This window comes from Rhinoraja longicauda, chromosome 1, assembly GCF_053455715.1.
Source record: "Rhinoraja longicauda isolate Sanriku21f chromosome 1, sRhiLon1.1, whole genome shotgun sequence".
Taxonomy (NCBI): domain Eukaryota; kingdom Metazoa; phylum Chordata; class Chondrichthyes; order Rajiformes; family Arhynchobatidae; genus Rhinoraja; species Rhinoraja longicauda.
Genome location: NC_135953.1, coordinates 65,595,399 through 65,616,221, shown reverse-complemented (window position 1 = coordinate 65,616,221; position 20,823 = coordinate 65,595,399). Strand labels below are relative to the sequence as shown.

General features: G+C 41.6%; 1 protein-coding gene across 1 annotated transcript in view; it reads right to left on the bottom strand.

Annotated features, from left to right (window-relative positions):
• Positions 1-7,714: 7,714 nt before the first annotated feature.
• The window catches only part of guf1 (GTP binding elongation factor GUF1), a 38,671-nt gene continuing 25,562 nt past the window's right edge, over positions 7,715-20,823 (bottom strand). The window contains exons 15-17 of the mRNA XM_078399094.1: positions 16,712-16,831; positions 15,990-16,026; positions 7,715-8,317 (exon numbers count right to left, since the gene is read on the bottom strand). Of these exons, the coding sequence (XP_078255220.1) occupies positions 8,180-8,317; positions 15,990-16,026; positions 16,712-16,831 (295 nt within the window). The 3' untranslated portion in view covers positions 7,715-8,179. The remainder of the gene's footprint in view (positions 8,318-15,989; positions 16,027-16,711; positions 16,832-20,823) is intronic.

Here is a 20,823-nt window from a genome sequence, read left to right as displayed (position 1 = left end):
CAGGAATATTTAAGTGGCTGGAAATCACTGAAATGTATGGTTATGATTTTTTTTGTTGCTGAGATTTGAAAGATTTCCTCCCTAAAATAGATGTTTACCATTTTTTCATATTACATTCTTTGCTCTTTTATATATGCATGATTGTGCTTATACATAGTATAATTTTACCGGATTGTATGCAAAACAATTTCACAATATCATGGTACATGTGACAATAAAGTAACTTAAACTATGACAATATCTGGACACTCCCCAAACACACTTCTAGATGTGAATTTTGAAGAAATGTTTTTGTGCAGGTAGGTGAGAACCTAAAAAAATTGTGGAACTAATGAACAAAACTATGAAGTATGAAAATGTTATTTCACAAACATTAAACTTAAGTGGATTTTGAAATTAATCGTGGATATTTTTTAAACATTTAAATTGCTGCAGTAAATTCAGATTACAATAAGGCTGATTGTGGCATTACAGGAAGTATGTGGGGGCTTTGGAGAGGGTGCAGAAGAGGTTTCCAGGATGTTGCCTGGATTAGAGGTTTTTATCAGAGGTTGGACAAATTTGGATAGTTTTCTTTGGAGCATTTGAGGCTGACCAGTGACCTCATAGAAGTTTATAGATTTATGAGAGGCATAGATACGGTTAATGGGTTTTTTTCTTCCCAGAGTGGAAGGTAAAAATACGAGAGGACATTGCATTAAGGTGTGATGAACAAAATTCATAGATTTACAAAGCAAGATTTTAAACTTTTTAAAATCTGGAAATGATGGACAGACATGAAAAGTCAGGAAATGAAGGTATATGAGCTGTTTAAATTAGCATCATGGTTAGCAAATACATTGAAGGCTGAAGGACCTGTTCCTGTGCTGCACTGTTGTGTTCAGTGTGTTTTACTATTACAGTATTTAGAACAGCAATGATATGTGAGCATATTAGATTCAAAGCAGCTAGATCCTTTAGTAAATGCTTTTGTTGACACTTTTAACAATTCAAATAAAATGTCATTAATACGTAATATCAGCTAATACTGTTCTAATACAAGTGAATGATTTCCATAGTCTAATAGCAGCCGTGTGAGTAATGAATTACCTTTTGCATTCATTCGTGATTAATGGATGGTCCTTCCCGAAATTTAAAAACGTTTATGAATGCCAAAATATGACAAATATTGCCTGCTTTCGGAGGAAACTTCATTGTACCGAATGTTAAAATTAATCACCTGAAAAACTCCAATCTAAAATTGCAGAGAGCACCTGCCCCATTAAAATCAATAGACACTTGACACAATGCGCCCATCTTTGGATTCGGGAGGTTTTGGATGACTCTAGTGTTATTTTATAATGACAATTTAATGATCTTTTCTGACAACATGGTTATTACTGTAAATGCCTAACTTCAATTTTGTGTAGACAGGGAACTGGTCTTTGCTGATTTTCCTTGCTTTCTCTTTGTCTTTACACATCCAATTTGAATCATTCACCAACCTTTCCCTGCATTTGTCATTATTTATTGCACTTAGTGCCAAGTCCTGGTTGTAAGTTAGAGTTTATGATGTTTTACTGTGGGTACAAAGATTATGGATCCAAAATATAATACAAAATCTGAATAACAAAACTCTGTATTTATGACATCAAAATCAATTTGTCTTTTTTCAAAGTGCTGTAGGTATCCCACCAAGGAACTGATTATATCAAGTTATCTGGGAAGCTTATGATCGCAGGTAAATTTCTTCAGTTTTCGCATTTTTGAGCTCCCTGTCTTACTGATTTGTCTCTCTTCATCCAAGCTATTCATGTTCTTCATGACTGGATTTGTTGCAAATGCAATTTTACCCCTTGTTTCACTGTTATTTTCAAGCCCTGCTCCCATTCCTATCTTTTTTCCTTCATTTCTTGGTCACTAACATGATCTCATCCTCACTGATTATCAACATAAGTGTACCTCTACGCTGCTGGCTTAGCCCCCTGCTCTTCTCCCTTTACTCCCAGTGTGGCTAAACATAGCTCCAGTGCCATTAGAAATTCGCTAATGACACCACTGTTGTTGGCTGAATCCCAGATTGTGATGAACGAGTGTACAGGAGAGGGATAGCACACCTGATTGGTGCCGCAACAACATCTCTCAACATCAACAAAACCAAGGAACTCATGTAGGAAGGAACTGCAGATGCTGGTTTAAACCGAAGATAGGCACAAAAAGCTGGAGTAACTCAGCGGGACAGGCAGCAGCTCTAGAGAGAAGGAATGGGTGACGTTTTGGGTCGAGACCCAAAACGTCACTCATTCCTTCTCTCCAGAGATGCTGCCTGTCCCGCTGAGCTACTCCAGCCTTTTGTGCCAAGGAACTAATCGTTGACTGCATAAAGGAGAATTCAGGAGATCACATGCCAGTTTTCATTGGTGATGGAGTTAGCAGCTTCAAATTCCGGGGGGCTAATTTCTCGGGTGACCTCTCCTGGGCACAGCACATAGACATAATCACAAGAAGGTACACCAGCATCTTTACTTGGAAGTTTTTTAAGAGATTCGGCATTTCCCCGAGTATTCTGACAAAGTTCTACAAATGTACGGTATCATCACCGGTTGCATCATGGCCTGGAATGCAAGAGGCTGCAGAGAATGGTGGACTCGGCCCAGGCCATCATGGGCAAAGCTCTTACATCCATCAAAATCATCTACATGAGAGGGATGCTCCATCAAGATCCCTTGTTACTACTTTGTTATACCTTGTTACTACTGTCGAGCAAGAGGTACAAAAGCCTGAAGTCCCACACCACCTGGTTCAATAATAGCTACTTTCCTAGAACTATTGGGGTCTTAAACAGACCAGCACAAGCCTAATCCTACATTGGCAATAAAACACAACAGACTGCCTCTTGCATTACAAACGACTAATTTATTGTTATTTCTGCAGATTTTTTTCTTTTGCTGCAGAACTTGCGTAATTTTTGAATAATTTATTTTGTGTGTTGTCTGAGTATATGCTTGCTATGCTGCTGCAAATAAGATTTTCATTGTATCTATCTCACCAATGTTGTGTGCATATAACAATAAACTTGACATGTTCTTTCATTATTTCCTGTTTCTCTAGGTGCGGTAGTATCGTTCTTTCAAGTGTTCCCTTTGTTCTTCCTGAAATTGTGCCATTGTTGCATTGTCAGATCACTGTAACCTCTTTCATTTCCTCTTGTTTCTTGTTTCCCACCTGAAACTTCAACGCTAGAAACCCACACCCATAGTCCATTGTATTGTTCCCCTTTCAATTGATCTCATACAATTCTTTGCTGATCTTAATTGAGGAAAATATATATTTTAAAGTTAAAGACCATCCACTTCTTCCTCCATTCTCGCCTAAATACAAATGCTTTTTGCTGATGTGGACAAGGAATTTGCATTGCAACAATAAATATTTGCCACATTTGGTAAGTTGTCATCTTCTGTTCACCCGTTAAGCATCGCTACAACCTTCCAACTTGGATTGAATTATCATTCTAGATCCTTTGAGATAAAGGCTATCTTTACCACAGATTTAGTTTTGAGTCTTGCTTCATCCACAAATGACACAGATATTTTATCATGGACAGGCATGTGAGTGAGGTAAAAAAAAAAGGAAAAGAGCCAAGTGCTTGCGCGAGGCGTACAGCGGGATCAAAACAATTGGAACATTTTTGAAAATGTACACAATTATCAGTTTCAAGCCTCTTTAAGTGCATTTCAAAGTAAAAACAGACATTACAAAATAATGTGAATGTCACTGTACACTAATAATTTTTTTTTAATTGACTGAAAATGTTTAGTTAGTGATTTGTCATTTTATTCTTTTCCTTTGCCATGCCTTTTTGTTACCTTCATGGTGTGTTTGTGTTTTGCTTTGGCTGCTGCTGATAACAAGTTCATCTTGGATTGGGCTTTGGAGGTGGGGGCTGAATTTGGGGATTTTGTAATCCCAACAACTTTTCTTTTTTTTCTCTACTATGTGGCGTCACCCGAGTGTTTTGCCACTCCCTGATCGAACCCGCGGCACGGAGATCACGTCGGGGTCACCAATGTGGCGGGACTCGGTACGGTCCAGCTCAGAATTAGACTAGGCGCCTTGTAGTCTGGTTAGGAGGGTTTTATTTGCACAGCAAACGAACAGCACACACCCAAAGCACTCTCTCTCCTCACACTCCTCGTGACCTTATCACCAAAGCCTGGTGCATGAGAATCCTTAATGTTGAAGCAGTCCTCAAGCCTATGATTAAAACTTGCTCAATGGATCACTGGATGTTCTTTAGAGCCAATCTGCCGAATGATGCAATGTAATGTCATTATGAAGACCTGGTAGCCTACATATACTAATGTGTTATGTGCACAGAAGTGGCAGCAACACTGGTGCTCCATGTTCTTAAAAATGGTCCTCTGGGCAAAAACACATCTTGTGACTATTGGGTGGCGCAGCGGTAGAGTTACCGCCATACAGCGCCAGAGACCTGTATTCAATGCTGACTATACATTAATGACTTGGACGAAGGGATTAAAAGTACCATTAACAAATTTGCAGATGATACAATGCTGGGTGGTAGTGTGAACTGTGAGGAAGATACTGTGAGTTTGCAGGGTGACTTGGACAGGTTGTGTGAGTGGGCGGATGCATGGCAGATGCAGTTTAATGTGGATAAGTGTGAGGTTATCCACTTTGGTGGTAAGAATAGGAAGGCAGATTATTATCTGAATGGTGCCAAGTTAGGAAAAGGGGACGTACGAGATCTGGGTGTCCTAGTGCATCAGTCACTGAAAGGGAGCATGCAGGTACAGCAGGCAGTGAAGAAAGCCAATGGAATGTTGGCCTTCATAACAAGAGGAGTTGAGTATAGGAGCAAAGAGGTCCTTCTGCAGTTGTACATGGCCTTAGTGAGACCGCACCTGGAGTACTGTGCAGTTTTGGTCTCCAAATTTGAGGAAGGATATTCTTGCTATTGAGGGCGTGCAGCGTAGGTTTACTAGGTTAATTCCCGGAATGGTGAGATTGTCCTTTGTTGAAAGACTGGAGCGGCTAGGCTTGTATACACTGGGATTTAGAAGGATGAGAGGGGATCTTATTGAAACATATAAGATTATTAAGAGGTTGGACACGTTAGAGGCAGGAAACATGTTCCCAATGTTGGGGGAGTCCAGAACCAGGGGCCACAGTTTAAGAATAAGGGGTAGGCCATTTAGAACGGAGATGAGGAAAAACTTTTTCAGTCAGTTGTAAATCTGTGGAATTCTCTGCCTCAGAAGGCAGTGTAGGCCAATTCTCTGAATACATTCAAGAGAGAGCTAGATAAAGCTCTTGAGGATAGCAGTCAGGGGGTAGGGGGAGAAAGCAGGAACGGGGTACTGATTGAGAATGATCAGCCATGATCGCATTGAATGGTGGTGCTGGCTCGAAGGGCCGAATTGCCTACTCCTGCACCTATTGTCTATTGTATATGGATGCTGTCTGTAGGGAATTTGTACATTCTCCCTGTGACCATGTGGGTTTCTCCGGTTTCTTTCCACACTCCAAAGACGTACAGGTTTGTAGGTTAATTGGCTTTGGTAAAAATAGTAAAATTATTCCTAGTGTGCAGGATAGTGTTAGTGTATGATTGGCACAGATTTGGTGGGCCGAAGGGCCTGTTTCTGTGCTATTTCTCTAAATCTCACTGTAAAAGATTACAGGCGGCAGACTGGAATAAAAGTTTTAAGGTCAAATTTGGTGGTTGATATTCAGTGTAATCTGAATCCTAAGTATTTGCTTACATTTATTCATGGCTCAACATTGGACAATCAATCATTTAAAACTGAAACAAAAATCAATCTTTTCTGTTTACCCTCATTGCATTAAAATGGAAGGAATTAAGAAACTTAGGGATATATGCGTATGCACACTAACAGTTTCAAATGTTTTAAGCAGATGAATGCTAACAATCCATCAATATGATCTAAAAGACTGACATGTTTGTTAGAAAAAAAATCTCTTGTCATACTTTCATAAAATATTAACCAAGATATATTTGGCATACTTCCAAGCGGTTCTAAAAAATGTCATTGGGCTTTTAAAGTAAATTTCAATCAGAGTGCACCATACATAGTTCAACTTCTAAAATACAAATTTGTCGAAACCTTAATATTAGATTTAGCATTTAACATTAATGGCAATGTTCGTTTTATTATTAGCAGTTTATTTTTTCCAATGAATTTGCAGTACATTAGTGTTTGAGGAGTTGCAAACTTTCTCTTTTCCTATTTGAATAAAGGCTAAAATATGTCATCTATTGTGTCTACAATGGCATGCACTCTTTCAGTAGCCCTGGGAGTTAAGATAGTTGGCTTCCGTTTGAATTCTGGCAACTGAGGCCAATGTAGGAACCTCAGACCCAACTACATGGAGGTAATTGTGTAGGTAGTAGATGGGAGCTTGCTTGTGGTGATGTGCATTAGAGGTGAGAAGATTGATAAGATGGTGGTGGAGGAGTGTGGATGCTTCACATCGGTGTGCACTGGAATTGATTATGATTATGCCCTGATTATGCTCATGGATACAAGTCATGAAGTGTTGTGTATCTCTTCTGCAGTTTGTGGATGATCTAAGCTTGTTCCCTTTGGAGAGACCTAAGGTGCCCAGTCTTTTTCAGATATTCCTTCACTCTTAAGAGGTGGAGGGGTAGGGACTTTAATTGAATGGCAGGCACACTACATTTTTCAAGAACAAAATAATATTCTTGGAGATTTTTTCTTTACTCTTGGAAATCTGAGAATAGGGTGTTTGATGTGGGGAGGAACTGCATCTCATGCAGTTGCATGCGAAACGGTCCTTCCATAATACATAGTCATCACCCTGGCCATATCTTGTTGTTCATGTTGTGTCCAGGAACAGTTATTCATAGTCATACAGCATGGAATCAGGCACTTTGATTCAACTCGTCCATGTCAGCCAAGATGCATCTCAATAGTCTGATTAACCTGCGTTTGTTTTTAAAAAAAAAATCATGAGTCTTGGATCTGCAGTCTCTTGTGACTCCTGGTGGAAAAGACTGCAAAAAGTATGTACAAGTAAAGTCTTTGAAAATCATCCTGAAACGGTCACAGAACCCATGGCCCAATGATTTGTGCTCATCTAACCGTTTCTAAGACCTGGAATATCTGCAGCTGGTATCTCAAAGCACTGGAGAGCTAATGCTGAGCAATCCTGCAAAATCCTCAATTTATTAGCAGAACAAATGGACCAACATTAGCATCATTTCTCAAGCCAACATCCGTAGAGCTGAGGCCCTAAATGAATGCAGTTCATGACAGATCACATTAAACATGCTTGATGTTGGACCTGGCTTTTTCTCCTTTCCTTAGACCTATTATGACATCACCCAGATGGACGGCAAAAAGGTGAAGGGTAGACAGTGTTGCAGGAAAAACAACACATCCCCACTGACTCTTGGGAATCCCTAGACCATAACCATTCAATGTGGAGAAAAATATTTCAGGATGACATTGAGAACCCCAAGTCCATGTGCTGGGAACACACATAGTCCTGCCAATAGAGACAGACTACTTCCCCAATAGTCCACCTCACCCTGCACCTCCCCGCCCTCGTTGTAAATTATGTACTTTCCGCATTGGCTTCATCAGCCACCTAGAACTGGAGTAGGTCATCCTCAAACAAAACATATATTAAAATTGCATTTATGTTTCAAAGTGAATTTAATTCCACTTGACAAATATTTACAGTAAAAATAAATACTTCTGAAAAAGCAATCTTCATCACATCATTGATACAGAGAATTATGAAACAATTTTTTCTCACTGGTCTTAATTTTGGATTTGAAATGGCAGAGATTATGCAGACTGGCTCCAACTGTTTGAAAAATTCCACACTATTGTACAATTGTATTTATATACACCCATCATACATGTTTTGAAGTATGTGACTGATGTATATGAAGAATCCATTCCACTCTTAAGCTTGGCCATTTTATCTCCTTGCCGTATGTGCAGAAGACAAAGAACTTAATATTTGATGCAACATTAACTTAATGTCTGAAGGGTCTTGACCCTAAACGTCAACCATTCCTTCTTTCAAGAGATGCTGCCTGTCCCACTAAGTTACTCTAGCATTTTGTATCTATCTTCGGTTTAAACCAGCATCTGCAGTTCCTTCCCACACATTAACATTTACTTTACTTGTCTTTTTGTCTTTTTAGTACATTTATGAAGGCATCCTTTGGTATTTCCACATTGCCGATTTTCCTCATCCTTTTCTTCCCTTCAGCTTGTCTTTTCAGAAGCTTCATTTTTCGAGTTATGTCTCCACCATACTGAAAACAATAAGGATTTTGAGTACACACATGCAACAAAAAAAGTGGTTGACAATAGGAGGCAAGTTTATGGCTGCAGGATATGAATGAACTGGACAGGGGCAAATGACATTCAAACCAGAGAAGTTGGAAGTAATGGATTTGGGGAAGGACAACAAGGAAACAATGCGAGAGAACACTTAAAGGTACAAAGGAGCACAAGCATTTTTGAACCACAGATCCTTCAAGATGACAGGAGTGATTAATGAAATGATTCAAAGAACATGTGGGATGTTTTCCTTTACTGGCTATTACATAGAGTATAAGAGGTTATGCTGAAAGTATATACAAGACTAGTTTAGCCACAGTGCGAGTACTGCACATAATTCTAGTCACCACCCCCAAGCAAATCTAAGACCAGTGGAAAAAAGAGAGACATTACATTTTCTGGATCTGTTTCCCTTGGAATAGTTTGAGCTGAGATTTAATTTTGACAGATTAAATAATAAGGGAAATGGATAAAGTAAACAGAAAGGAATTCTTTCACTTAACAGTGGGGTGAAAAAACAAATTTAAATTAATTGGTAGAATTAACAGGAAAAGGACGAATTTGTTCTACATCCGCAATGTAGTGGAGGCAGAAACCTGCAAGGATCCTGCAAGTTTCTTCTCCACAACCATACTTTTAACATAATTCACTGGCAGAGCACGGCCAGAAAATTGCTCGTGTAGATTGGCCAATAAATTGTAAACTTCCACACTCTCATGAGAATGTCACAGTAACTGCAACATACAAGGGTAAATGCTTACAGTTCCAGATGGAACGGTGTGCATAAACCAGTAATTTTGCTGAGCACTGTAAGCATATTTATTCCCAGTGGAAGTTAGCTAATCTGATTAAAAATTATTTAAACAGCACAGGTGCCACCTTGTGGCCTTTTTAAGAACTGCAGGCATCTAAATATATATTCAGGAGTTAAACCTTTGAATTTGTGAAAGCATAATTGTACAATTTTAATGCACTAATTCCTCCAGTTCAATCTTTTTTTTTAACCTTTCATTAGAGCAGCGCAGTAGTAGAGTTGCTGCCATACAGTGCCAAATACCTGGATTCGATCCTGACTATGGGCAGTTTAGACTTGAGATAAAGGGAGGAAAGGGGCCCTTCGGCCCACCATCCTTGCTAACTAGCGATCACCCAGTACACTAGCACTAGTCACCATTTTTTACCGAAGCCAATTAACCTACAAACCTGTTTGTCTTTGGGAGGAAACCGGAATAATCAGAGAAAACCCATGCGGTTGCAGGGAGAACGTATAAATTCCGTGTTGTCTGTATGAAGTTTGTTCATGCTGCTTGTGACCAGGTGATCCGGTTTCCTCCAACATTTCAAAGACAAACAGGTTTGTAGGTTAATTGACCGGTAAATTGTCTCTAGTGTGTAGGATAGAACTACTGTACGGGTGATCGTTGGTCAGTGCGGACTAGGTGGGCTGAAGGGCCTGTTTCATGCTATATCTCTAAAGTCTATTTAAACTACACTAAGTTTTCAAATTCTCTTTAGTACTATGAAATGTATGTGCCAAATTATGGTATTATGATCAGTTATGTACTGTGGAGTAGGAACTTGTTGAAACATGTATCATGCACCAAAAATGTAACTTCCCCTTCATCATTAGCACAATGTATTGTAACACAATTATGATGTGTAAAAATTAAGAAATATTTCGGAAAAATAGGGTAGACTTGTAAAGTTCAACAGACAAGTGCATTTATCAATATTTTCACTTATTTCTGAATAGTGTTAGATCCAAAGTGGTGTGGTCATGTGATAGGAGCAGAATTAGGCCATTCGGCATGTCAAGTCTGCTCCACCATTCAATCATGGCTGATCTATCTCTCCCTCCTAACCCTATTCTCCTGCCTTCTCCCCATAACACCTGCATTAATCAAGAAACTATCTATCTCTTCCTAGACTCTCCAACTAGTGGAAACATCCTCTCCACATCCACTCCATCCAAGCCTTTCACCGTTCGGTAAGTTTCAATGAGGTCCCCTCTTATCCTCCTAAACTCCAGTGAGTGTAGGAAACAAAATTACCAATGATCTAATTATTTTATGGCACAGATAGTTATACTATAACAAGTGTTTCCAGAACACAAATTGGATACAATGTGAGTGACGAATTAGGAAACAATATTTGCATTACGCGGGCCAAATTGGTTATAACACAAATTTGATTGGGAACTAGAGTATATTTTAAAGTTATTTTGGAAAATGACAAATATAAACAAAGCTGTCTTCAATTAAAACTGTTTCCATATAACCTCCCCAGAGCAATCAAACACTGCTGTCTCTTAAAAACATGTCACTGCTTTAACTGCAGGTGGCCATTAAAATTTGCAAGCAATCGCTTCTAATGACACTTGTGCAACTATACCTGTAGATCCATGTCTGGTTTTACTGTTGTGCACCCGGTCCATAATCCAGGCCGGGTTTTGTACTGGGTTACACTGGAATCAGGCGGGAGACTGGAGGTAATGGAAGCCAGCATCTGTACTGTAAGGCCCTGCTAATAAAGGACTTGTATATATACCTGAGTGCCTCTCAATGAACACACTCACAAACATGGTGTCAGAGGTGGCCGTTATTTAGCTTTTGGGTCACCACAATTTGTTTCCTCAAGACTTTTGACGTCTCTAGCCATGGCTGATTCTTTTCGGAAGCCTGATCCACTTGTCTTCGACGGCAATATTGGTGAACGTTGGCGCACCTTCGAGGAAGATTACGATGTATTCATTGCTGCTGCACACCACGACAAGAATCCCCACGTACAAGCATCCATTCTCCTCAATCTTGCAGGTTTGGAAGCAATCCGTCGGGCGAAACTCTTTGTTTATGCTGAGGCTGTGCTGGATGCGGCTGATGCAGTTATCACACCTGCCGAGACGATTCACGACCCTGTGTGCCTTAAGAATAAATTTCGGCAGCTGTGTGCTCCGCAGACTAACCTTATCATGGAACGGCACAAATTCTTTACATGTTCCCAGAAACCGGGTGAGCCGGTTGAAGCCTATATCAACTCTTTGAAATACGCCGCGTCAAGTTGCAGATTTGGTAACCGCTGTGATGAACTCACGAGAGACAGGCTGGTGTGTGGTATCACCAACGACAAATTGAGAAGGAGCCTTCTGCGTGATTGCGATCTTACCCTCGCTAAAGCGATTAGCACCTGTCGGATTTATGAATTGACGGATGTCGACACAAGGACTTTGAGTGCCGTGCCTCAGCCTGTTTTCCGCGTTGACTCGACGGGACCATTTATCAGAAAGGAACGTCGACCGTTCAAAGTGACACAAGCCCAACCTGGCAGGGCTGGCATCAGCCTCGTTAGTGATTGCACTAATTGTGGTTACTCTCATATAGCCAAATGGGAGAACTGCCCGGCTTTTGGACAGATTTGTCATGGCTGCAAACGGAGAAATCATTTCTTGAAGTGCTGCAGAAGTTCCAAGACGATTGGGTCAACACAAGCTGTACATTTGATACACCCAGAGCCTTCACATGACTTATCAGATTGTGATACTGTAAACTTCAATACACCTTCAGTGGATGGAATTCGCCTCAATGCACACTCTGTCCAGGGCCAGTTAATTAAGCACAAAGATCCCATGGTCACATTAAAGATAAACAATGTGCCTGTTGTTGTGAAAGTAGACACAGGTGCGGCGTGCAACGTCATATCTCTTGCCGAGTTTTCAAGGCTTCGTAGAGCTGAGGAATTAAAAACATGTGACGCAACCCTCCAGGCATACGGGGGGAACGAAGTGCTTCCTATTGGAGTGGTGGAGCTACGGTGCCACCTCGCAGCACAATCGTACAATGTACAATTTTACGTTGTTGATGGCACAGTCGTGCCTCTCCTTGGCGTTGAAGCATGTATCGACATGGGACTGATTTCATTCGGCAAGGCCGTGCATCAGCTTACGCCAGTCCCAGACTCCACACAACAGATCCTCGCGAACTATAAGGATCTTTTCAGCGATGAACTGGGCAAGCTGCCTATCACTTACTCAATGACTATTGACCGGGATGTGAGACCCGTGGTCCGCCCTGCTCATCGCGTCCCAGTTGCCATGCGAGACCGGGTCAAGGCAGAGCTTGACAGGATGGAAGCTATAGGAGTTATTACTCCTGTTACGGAGCCCACTGACTGGGTATCCTCGATGGTGGCCGCGACCAAGAAGGACAAGCGGGAGATACGTATATGCATCAACCCGCAGGATTTAAACACTGCACTCAAGCGACCTCATCACCCGATGCGCACTGTGGAGGAGGTGGCCGCACACATGGGCAAGGCCACAGTGTTCTCCGTTCTCGATGCCAAGACCTCGTTCTGGCAAATTCCCCTGGACCACAAATCATCTCTGCTCACCACTTTCAGCACATCCTTCGGACGCTACAGATTCCTGCGGATGCCGTTCGGGATTAACGCGGCCAGTGAAGTGTTTCAACGCTCTATGGAGCAGCTCTTCGACAGATGCCCATGTGCGATTGTTGTCGATGACATTATCGTGGCGGGTAAGGACGTACAGGAGCATGATGTTAACTTAACGAAGGTACTCAATCGTGCCAGGGAGGTACACTTAAAACTCAACCCCAACAAGTGCATGTTCCGTGTCAACAAGGTAAAATATGTAGGACATGTTTTCACCAATGAGGGCCTCAAGGCTGATCCTGAGAAGACAGCAGCCATCAGTGAGATGGCAGTTCCGACTGACGTCACCAGCCTACAGAGGTTCCTGGGCATGGTGAACTATCTTGGCAAGTTTATTCCTCACTTTAGTGAACTCTCCGCTCCACTGCGACAGCTATCTCACAAAGACATTGCATGGACGTGGGATGAGCAACAACAGCGGGCTTTTGACGCTCTCAGACACCTGATGTCGTGTCCTCCCACCCTGGCATATTTCGACGTCAATCGACCAGTTACTCTGACCTGCGACGCATCCCAGTATGGACTCGGTGCTGCGTGCCTGCAGGATGGCCAGCCCATTGCTTATGCCTCAAGGACCATGACAGACGCGGAGACACGCTACGCACAAATCGAGAAAGAACTGTTGGCGGTTGTCTTTGCATATGAAAAGTTCAACGATTACATTTTCGGCAAGGCTGCCATTGTGGAGACCGATCACCAACCACTGATTTCCATACTGAACAAACCACTCCATGCTGCCCCGACGAGACTGCAACGTATGCTGCTGCGTCTCCAAAAGTACGACATTACACTAACCTACAAACCCGGCAAGGACATGCACCTAGCTGACACCCTGTCCCGTGCGCCTAGGAAGACCTCTAACGAGCATGCTGCCGAGAAGGATTGTTTTGATGTCATGATGGTCGATCATCTCCCCTCGTCTTGTTTGGAATTGTTGGTGGCACACACGGCAGAGGACGACACGTTGCAGTCGCTTGCGTCCATCATTCGACACGGTTGGCCGAGCAAATCGCATATGGTACCATTCTCTGTACAACCGTACTTCCCCGTTAGAGATGAGCTAGTTATCGAGAACGGGGTCATTATGAAAGGCCACAAGGCGGTGATCCCTGCCTCACTACGGCAGCAGTATTTTGACGCAATACATAGGGGCCACCCTGGCGCTGAGGCAACGGTTCAGCGAGCCAAAAGTATGTTTTTCTGGCCTGCTATGTCTGACTACGTGCACCAGAGGGTGCAATCATGTGCGGTGTGTAACAGTTTGGCCCCACATCAGCAAAGGGAACCACTTTTGCTGCACCCGGTTCCTGATTTACCCTGGTCCTCTGTGGCCACTGACATTTGTGAGTGGCGTGGCAATCAATATCTGGTTCTGGTGGATTCCTATTCCGGATGGTTCGAGGTCGATTTGCTCCGCACAGTTTCCTCAGCGGCGATAATTCAAAAACTGGCGAGACATTTCTCGGTCCATGGGTCTCCTCACACCCTCATGTCGGATAATGCCGGTCAATTTACCAGTCAGTGTTTCAAGGACTTTGCCATGCGCTGGGATTTTAAACACATCACCAGCAGCCCGGAGTATCCACAGTCAAACGGGCTAGCCGAGAGGGCTGTCCGTAGTGCCAAACAGGTCATGGAGAGATCCAGAAGAGCCGGGTCTGATGTATTCCTGGATCTCCTCAATCTCCGTAACGTTTCACGTGACCCGGTATTGGGTTCGCCGGCCCAACGATTGATGTCCAGACAAACTCGTACCACCCTTCCTGTTGCAAGACACCTGCTGCAGCCCCATGTTCACGAGCCCCAAGTTGTTCAGGCTCAGCTGCAACATAAACGGCAGATCCAGAAGGCGTATTACGACAGGTCTAGCCATCCTCTCCAGCCTCTGTTGGGGGGTCAGACGGTCCGTCTGCAGACCCAGAAGGGTCATGATCGTCTGGGTGTAGTTAGTGGGACCTGCCAGGAGCCGCGGTCCTATCTTGTCCAATCGGAAGGAGGAACCTACCGGCGGAACAGAAAACACCTTCTACCGGTGAATGAGCCGGTGCCATCTCATCCGCGTTCACATGGCTACACGGAGGTCGCAGATGGCAGGTTACAGACCAATGGTGGCCAGGCGTCGGCAGACCACAAGCTGGTCTTAACACCAACAAAGGAGCCGGTGATGGAATCACCCATGACTTCACTGGTGCAGTCTCCTGTGCAGAAGGCCGTTGCGAGACCAGTGCCGTTTGAACCACCACCCATGGTGCTGACACCTACAATGGGTACGGCGGAGGGCTGGTATTGTACTCGTGCAGGACGGGTCTGTAAGCCCAATCCCAAGTACCAAGACTGTGGCTAGACACTTGCTATGGACTCTGGTTAATTACGGTTGTTACCGTTCCCCTTTTGTTTATCTTACTCGAGTTGTATCCTCCTCTGTTTAGCGTTGCCGTGGTTGTCTTTTCATCCCTTGTATTAGGATGGGGGTAAGTTGTAAGTTGTAGTTGTTTCATATTGTTATCTAGTTTGGGGGGCTTATGCTTAAGAAGGGGGATGTAGATCCATGTCTGGTTTTACTGTTGTGCACCCGGCCCAAATCCAGGCCGGGTTTTGTACTGGGTTACACTGGAATCAGGCGGGAGACTGGAGGTAATGGAAGCCAGCATCTGTACTGTAAGGCCCTGCTAATAAAGGACTTATATATATACCTGAGTGCCTCTCAATGAACACACTCACAAACAATACCCTCTTAAACAAAGTTACATATTGTATTTTAGTAACTTTTTTTGCAGTAACAAAAAAGTTTTTGCAATTAAAACTTAACTTGGCTGTTGCAACTTTGTGAATTTCTAGCCCCAAAACCCCCATTCTTCCTCTGACATATTGCCTTTACAATATGATTTTTTATAATAGGTTTCTTAGGAACACAATGATCGTATTATAGCAGAACAACCTGCGATATTTTGTAACAGATGTATTAAATTTTACTCATCACAATTTATAAAAAGGTAAATTAGCAATACAGTTGCCTGACATTAATGATAATTCTAATTACATTCTTTGAAACACTGCAATACAATTTTAAATTAACTTAAATACAGTTAAAGCACAGTTTTGCAACAGACTGAACATTGAATTGGTACTTTGATAATACATCTTAATCGTACATAGAGACTGTTTTTCTTACACAGGAACAACAAAACTACTTACACATTTTGCCAAGACATTTTTTCTCACAGCTTTAATACTGAAAGGGAAACAAAAACATTCAGAATAAATCTTTGATGGAATGTAACATAAATCCTTGAGAACCTGTGTTAAATAATTCAATTAGTGATATTTTCACATAATTCATGAGAGAATCCTGAAATTGGATTGAAAACTAGAGTTCATCCCCAGGTAGTTACTTAAACAATGTTTAGCAAAGTTATCCTTAATATGTGTTGGGAATCAGAGCCAATGATGTGTCTAAAGGTATTAAGACTGACGATGAAGCTTGAATCTGAGGGGTAGAACAGCACTTTATGAACAGTGTTGAAAATGTTTCACTTACAATAGCTTGATGGTTTATTGTCATCTAGAATTCACGTGAAGTGTTTAAAATTCTGAAATTGCTTAATTATTGAAGTTTAATTACTTTGCACAAAAGCAAAAAAATGTTTAAACATAGGTTACAAAAAATCAAATTTTCATTTTGTAAATGAAATTTTAGAAAAGTAAATGTAAGTGAAATTCAAACAAATCAAATTTTCATTTAGTAAATGAAATTCAAAATTAATCAGCAGACACTGGTAATCTGAACAAAAGAGGAAAGTGCATTTTTTTAAACTTCTTCCTTCAAGGCTCACTCAACCTGTTATTGGAGAATAATTCACTAATTCGTCTTTATTTGACAAAAAGGACAAGTGGCAGTAAATATATTTGGTACTCACGTTTCTCTTGCTATGACTTTGCTGCCTATTGCTGCCTGAATGGCGATTTCAAAAAGTTGCTGTGGTATTGTCTCCTTTAAACGTTCTGCTATTGCTTTACCAGAAAAATAAGCTTTCTCCCTGAAATAGACATACAAAGAACTCATGAGACAATACAAAATGTAATAACACTGGAAATTAAAAAAATGAAAATACTGGAATCACTCAGTAAGTCAAAAGGCTCCAAAGAGAGAGGAGGGGAGATGATGATGTCTCAGAACTCTTTAAAGAGATGGGATTTTTTTTAAACAACAAACAATTGTCAAGGATAGATCAAATCTAGATCCAAAACTACCTTTCCATATTTTTACTGGTCCAACCGCAGGGTTAATTTTGCTAGGTGCACAACCAGCAATCTTGCAATTAGTGTTCAAGGGACATTAAATTTGTTGCACACATAGAACATAGAAAAAAAGGTGCAGGATTCGGCCTTTCGAGCCAGCACCACCATTCAATATTGTAGATTGGTTATTTCCTACTAACCAATTGTAGCACATTACAACGTGTGTACGACTCCACTCATTACAAATATGATCGTGGCCAATCATCTAAAATCAGAACCCCGTTGCTGCTTTCTCCCCACATACCTTGATTCCTTTATCCCTAAGAGCTATATCTAACTCTCTCTTCAAAACATCCAGTGAATTGGCCTCCACTGCCTTCGGTGGCAGAGAATTCCACAGATTCACAACTCTCTGGGTGAAAAGGTTTTTCCTCATCTCTGTCCTAAATGGCCTACCCCTTATTCTTAAATTGTGACCCCTGGTTCTGGACTCCCCCAACATCGGGAACATTTTTCCTGCATCTAGCCTGTCCAATTCTTTAAGAATCTATGTTTCTATTAGATCCCCTCTCATCCTTCTAAATACCAGTGAATGCAAGCCTAGTCAACCCACTCTTTCATCATATGTCAGTCCCACCACCCCAGGAATTAACCTGGTGAACCTACGCTGCACTCCCTCAATAGAAGTAATGTTCTTCCTCAAATTAGGAGACCAAAATTGCACACAATACTCCAAGTGCAGTCTCACCAGGGCCCTGTACAACTGCAGTAGGACCTCCTTGCTCCTCAACTCAAATCCTCTCGCAATGAAGGCCAACTTGCCATTAGCTTTCTTCACTGCCTGCTGTACCTGCATGCTTACTTTCAGTGACTGATGTACAAGCACACCCAGGTCTTTATGCACCTCCCCTTTTCCTAATCTGACAGCATTCAGATAATAATCTGCCTTCCTGTTCTTGCCACCAAAGTGGATAACCTCACATTTATCCACATTATACTGCATCTGCCATGCATCTGCTCACTCACCCAACCTATCCAAGTCACCCTGCAGCCTCATCGCAGCTCACACTGCCATCCAGCTTTGTGTCATCGGCAAACTTGGAGATGTCACATTTAATTCCCTCGTCTAAATTGTTAGTATTGTAAACAACTGGGGCCCCTGCACCGATCCTTGCCGCACCCCACTAGTCACTGCCTGCCATTCTGAAAAGGACCCGTTAATTTCTACTCTTTGCTTCCTGTCCTCCAGTTCCATGTCAATACCATGTGCTCTAATTTTGCACATTAATCTCTTGTGTGGGACGTTGTCAAAGGCTTTTTGAAAATCCAGATTCACCACATCCACTGGCTCTCCTTTATCCATTCTACTTGTTACATCCTCAAAAAACTGCAGAAGATTAATCAAGCATGATTTTCCTGACTTTGACTGATCCTGTCACTACTTTCCAATAACATCTTTAACAATTGACTCAAGCATCTTTCCCACTACCGATGTTGGGCTAACTGGTCTATAATTCCCTGTTTCCTCTCCCCTGGCTACGCTCCAGTCCAAAGGAACTGATCCAGAGTTGAGAGAATGGAAAATGATCCACAATTTCAAGGGCCACTTCCTTGAGTACCCCTGCCCCAGAAGAGATCCCAGTACCTCACACATCCAATTCACTGTTACATTTTGCTATGTATAAAGGAAAGAATGAGAAAACATGTCAGGTTTTTTTAAATAAATTGTATATTTCAAAGAATGCCTAAGAAGGGTTATTTTGCACATTTCCGTCCAAAAATTCACACACTAAGATTTGCTAGAAACTGTACCCTGATAATGACATAAGCGATCCAAGTATCTTGGATACTGGTGAACAATGGGAATATGTACCACCCGATCCACTGAACTAAATGGACTGGGAAAAAAAAAGGGACTGAGAATGTATTAGAATAGAACTGATGGACTAAAGGTCAAATTAAGTGCAGAGTAGGTAGAGTGCAGAACATGATGGAAAAAATAAAGAGGAAGTCTTATAAAGGCAGCACAGAGTGAGAATGCTTTCTCTGTCTGACGTTGAGACAACTGAGTAATTCCTCTATCAATCAAATCTGGGGACCACATTAGTGTACTAGTCGTGTACTAGTTATGCGCATAATTTATACACAACGATTACATTTGTTCTGCAGATATTTCTCTGCTTTCAGAGGAGAAGTCATTGCCATAAGTTCTACTTCCTAAGCTCTTTAAATAGACATTGTTTTCTGACTAAATTGACTTTGGTTGCTGTACAATCAACAGTAGTGTGCTCAGTCACTTCCACCATAGGTCTAAATCATAGTGTTATCAATATCTGAAAATTATTCACAACCTATATGTATTAATAAACTGTCAGTTGATGAGCATGATCCCAGTGATGATGGGGTAAATATATGATGTGTTTGATGGTTCTGGGCTTGTACTCACCAGAGTTTAGAAGGTTGAGGGGGGGGATCTCATTGAAACCTACCGAATAATGAAAGGCCTGGATAGAGCAAATGTGGAGAGGATGTTTCCAGTCGTGAGAGGGTCTAGGACTAGAAGGCACAGGCTCAGAATAAAAGGACATACCCTTAGAATGGAGATGAGAAGGAATTTCTTAAGCCAGAGGGTGGTGAATCTGCCAAATTCATTGCCACAGATGGCTGTGGAGGCCGGGTCATTGGGTATATTTAAAACGGAGATTGATAGGTTCTTGATTAGTAAGGTCATCAAATGGTACAGGAGAAACCAGGAGAATGGGGTTGAGAGGGGAAAATAGATCAGCCATGGTTCATGGGGCTTGATGGGCTGAATGGCCTAATTTTGCACCTATGTCTTATGATCTTATATATCTACAGTTTATTTTTGAAAAAAAGCTGATCAGCAGTGATTTGCAAATATTACAACATTAAAACTGATTGCTATGCTGGCAATGATTAGACTTACTATGCTGCAATGATTTTACTGGGCAATAAATTGGTAAATGCAGTGTGTTTGTGAACATCACAAGGTGCTGATTTTGCACAGTTGAGTGCTGGAATTTGGCCAGCAACCCGTAAAGCAAATTAAAGTGCTGTTACATCCTTGCTGAATGCTCCAGAGTGATTTGTACTTATATAATGCAAGTTTCATTCTGCAAAATTGGATCTATTGTTTAACTATTAAAATAAATCTTCAGAAATTTGGGCAAGAACCTTGGACTGCTCTGGTAAAATGGACATTTCTAGTGGGACTTGACTATTTCAATCAGTGAAAAAAACTTCCCTACTGTTATTGGTTCTTAAAATTCCCGATTGAGGCCAACATTGGACGTTTCAAATATTTCATAACTTTTCGATGGGTTCAGCTCATTACTTTTGAGAGGCTGGGTAGTAGGATTTTGGAGGAGAAATTACCATTATTATGCACCTTTAGTCTGTTATGTGAAGTATAGAGACACAGAAGAAACGGCAGAAATATGCCGATGAGTCCAGTCCAAGGCAAATCACTAAATCACCAAAAGAGTAAAGACCTAAAAGCATAACCTCAGGTTTAGTGTGAACATTTTGAAAGGGGAAAGATAAGGCTATCTTTTATCGTGGACAATTTGCAGAATCACCTCCAATACCTCTGCATTAAAGGGAGCATTGCAGTGCAAATACATCAACTTTGCAGTTCTGAACATTTAACCTGCTTTTATGAGACAGCACATCTTATCCAAAAGGGCTATGCAGCATTTAAAAGTTGCTGATTCATTTAATAGACATTGAAAATAGGTGGAGGAGGAGGCCATTTAGCCCTGCGAGCCAG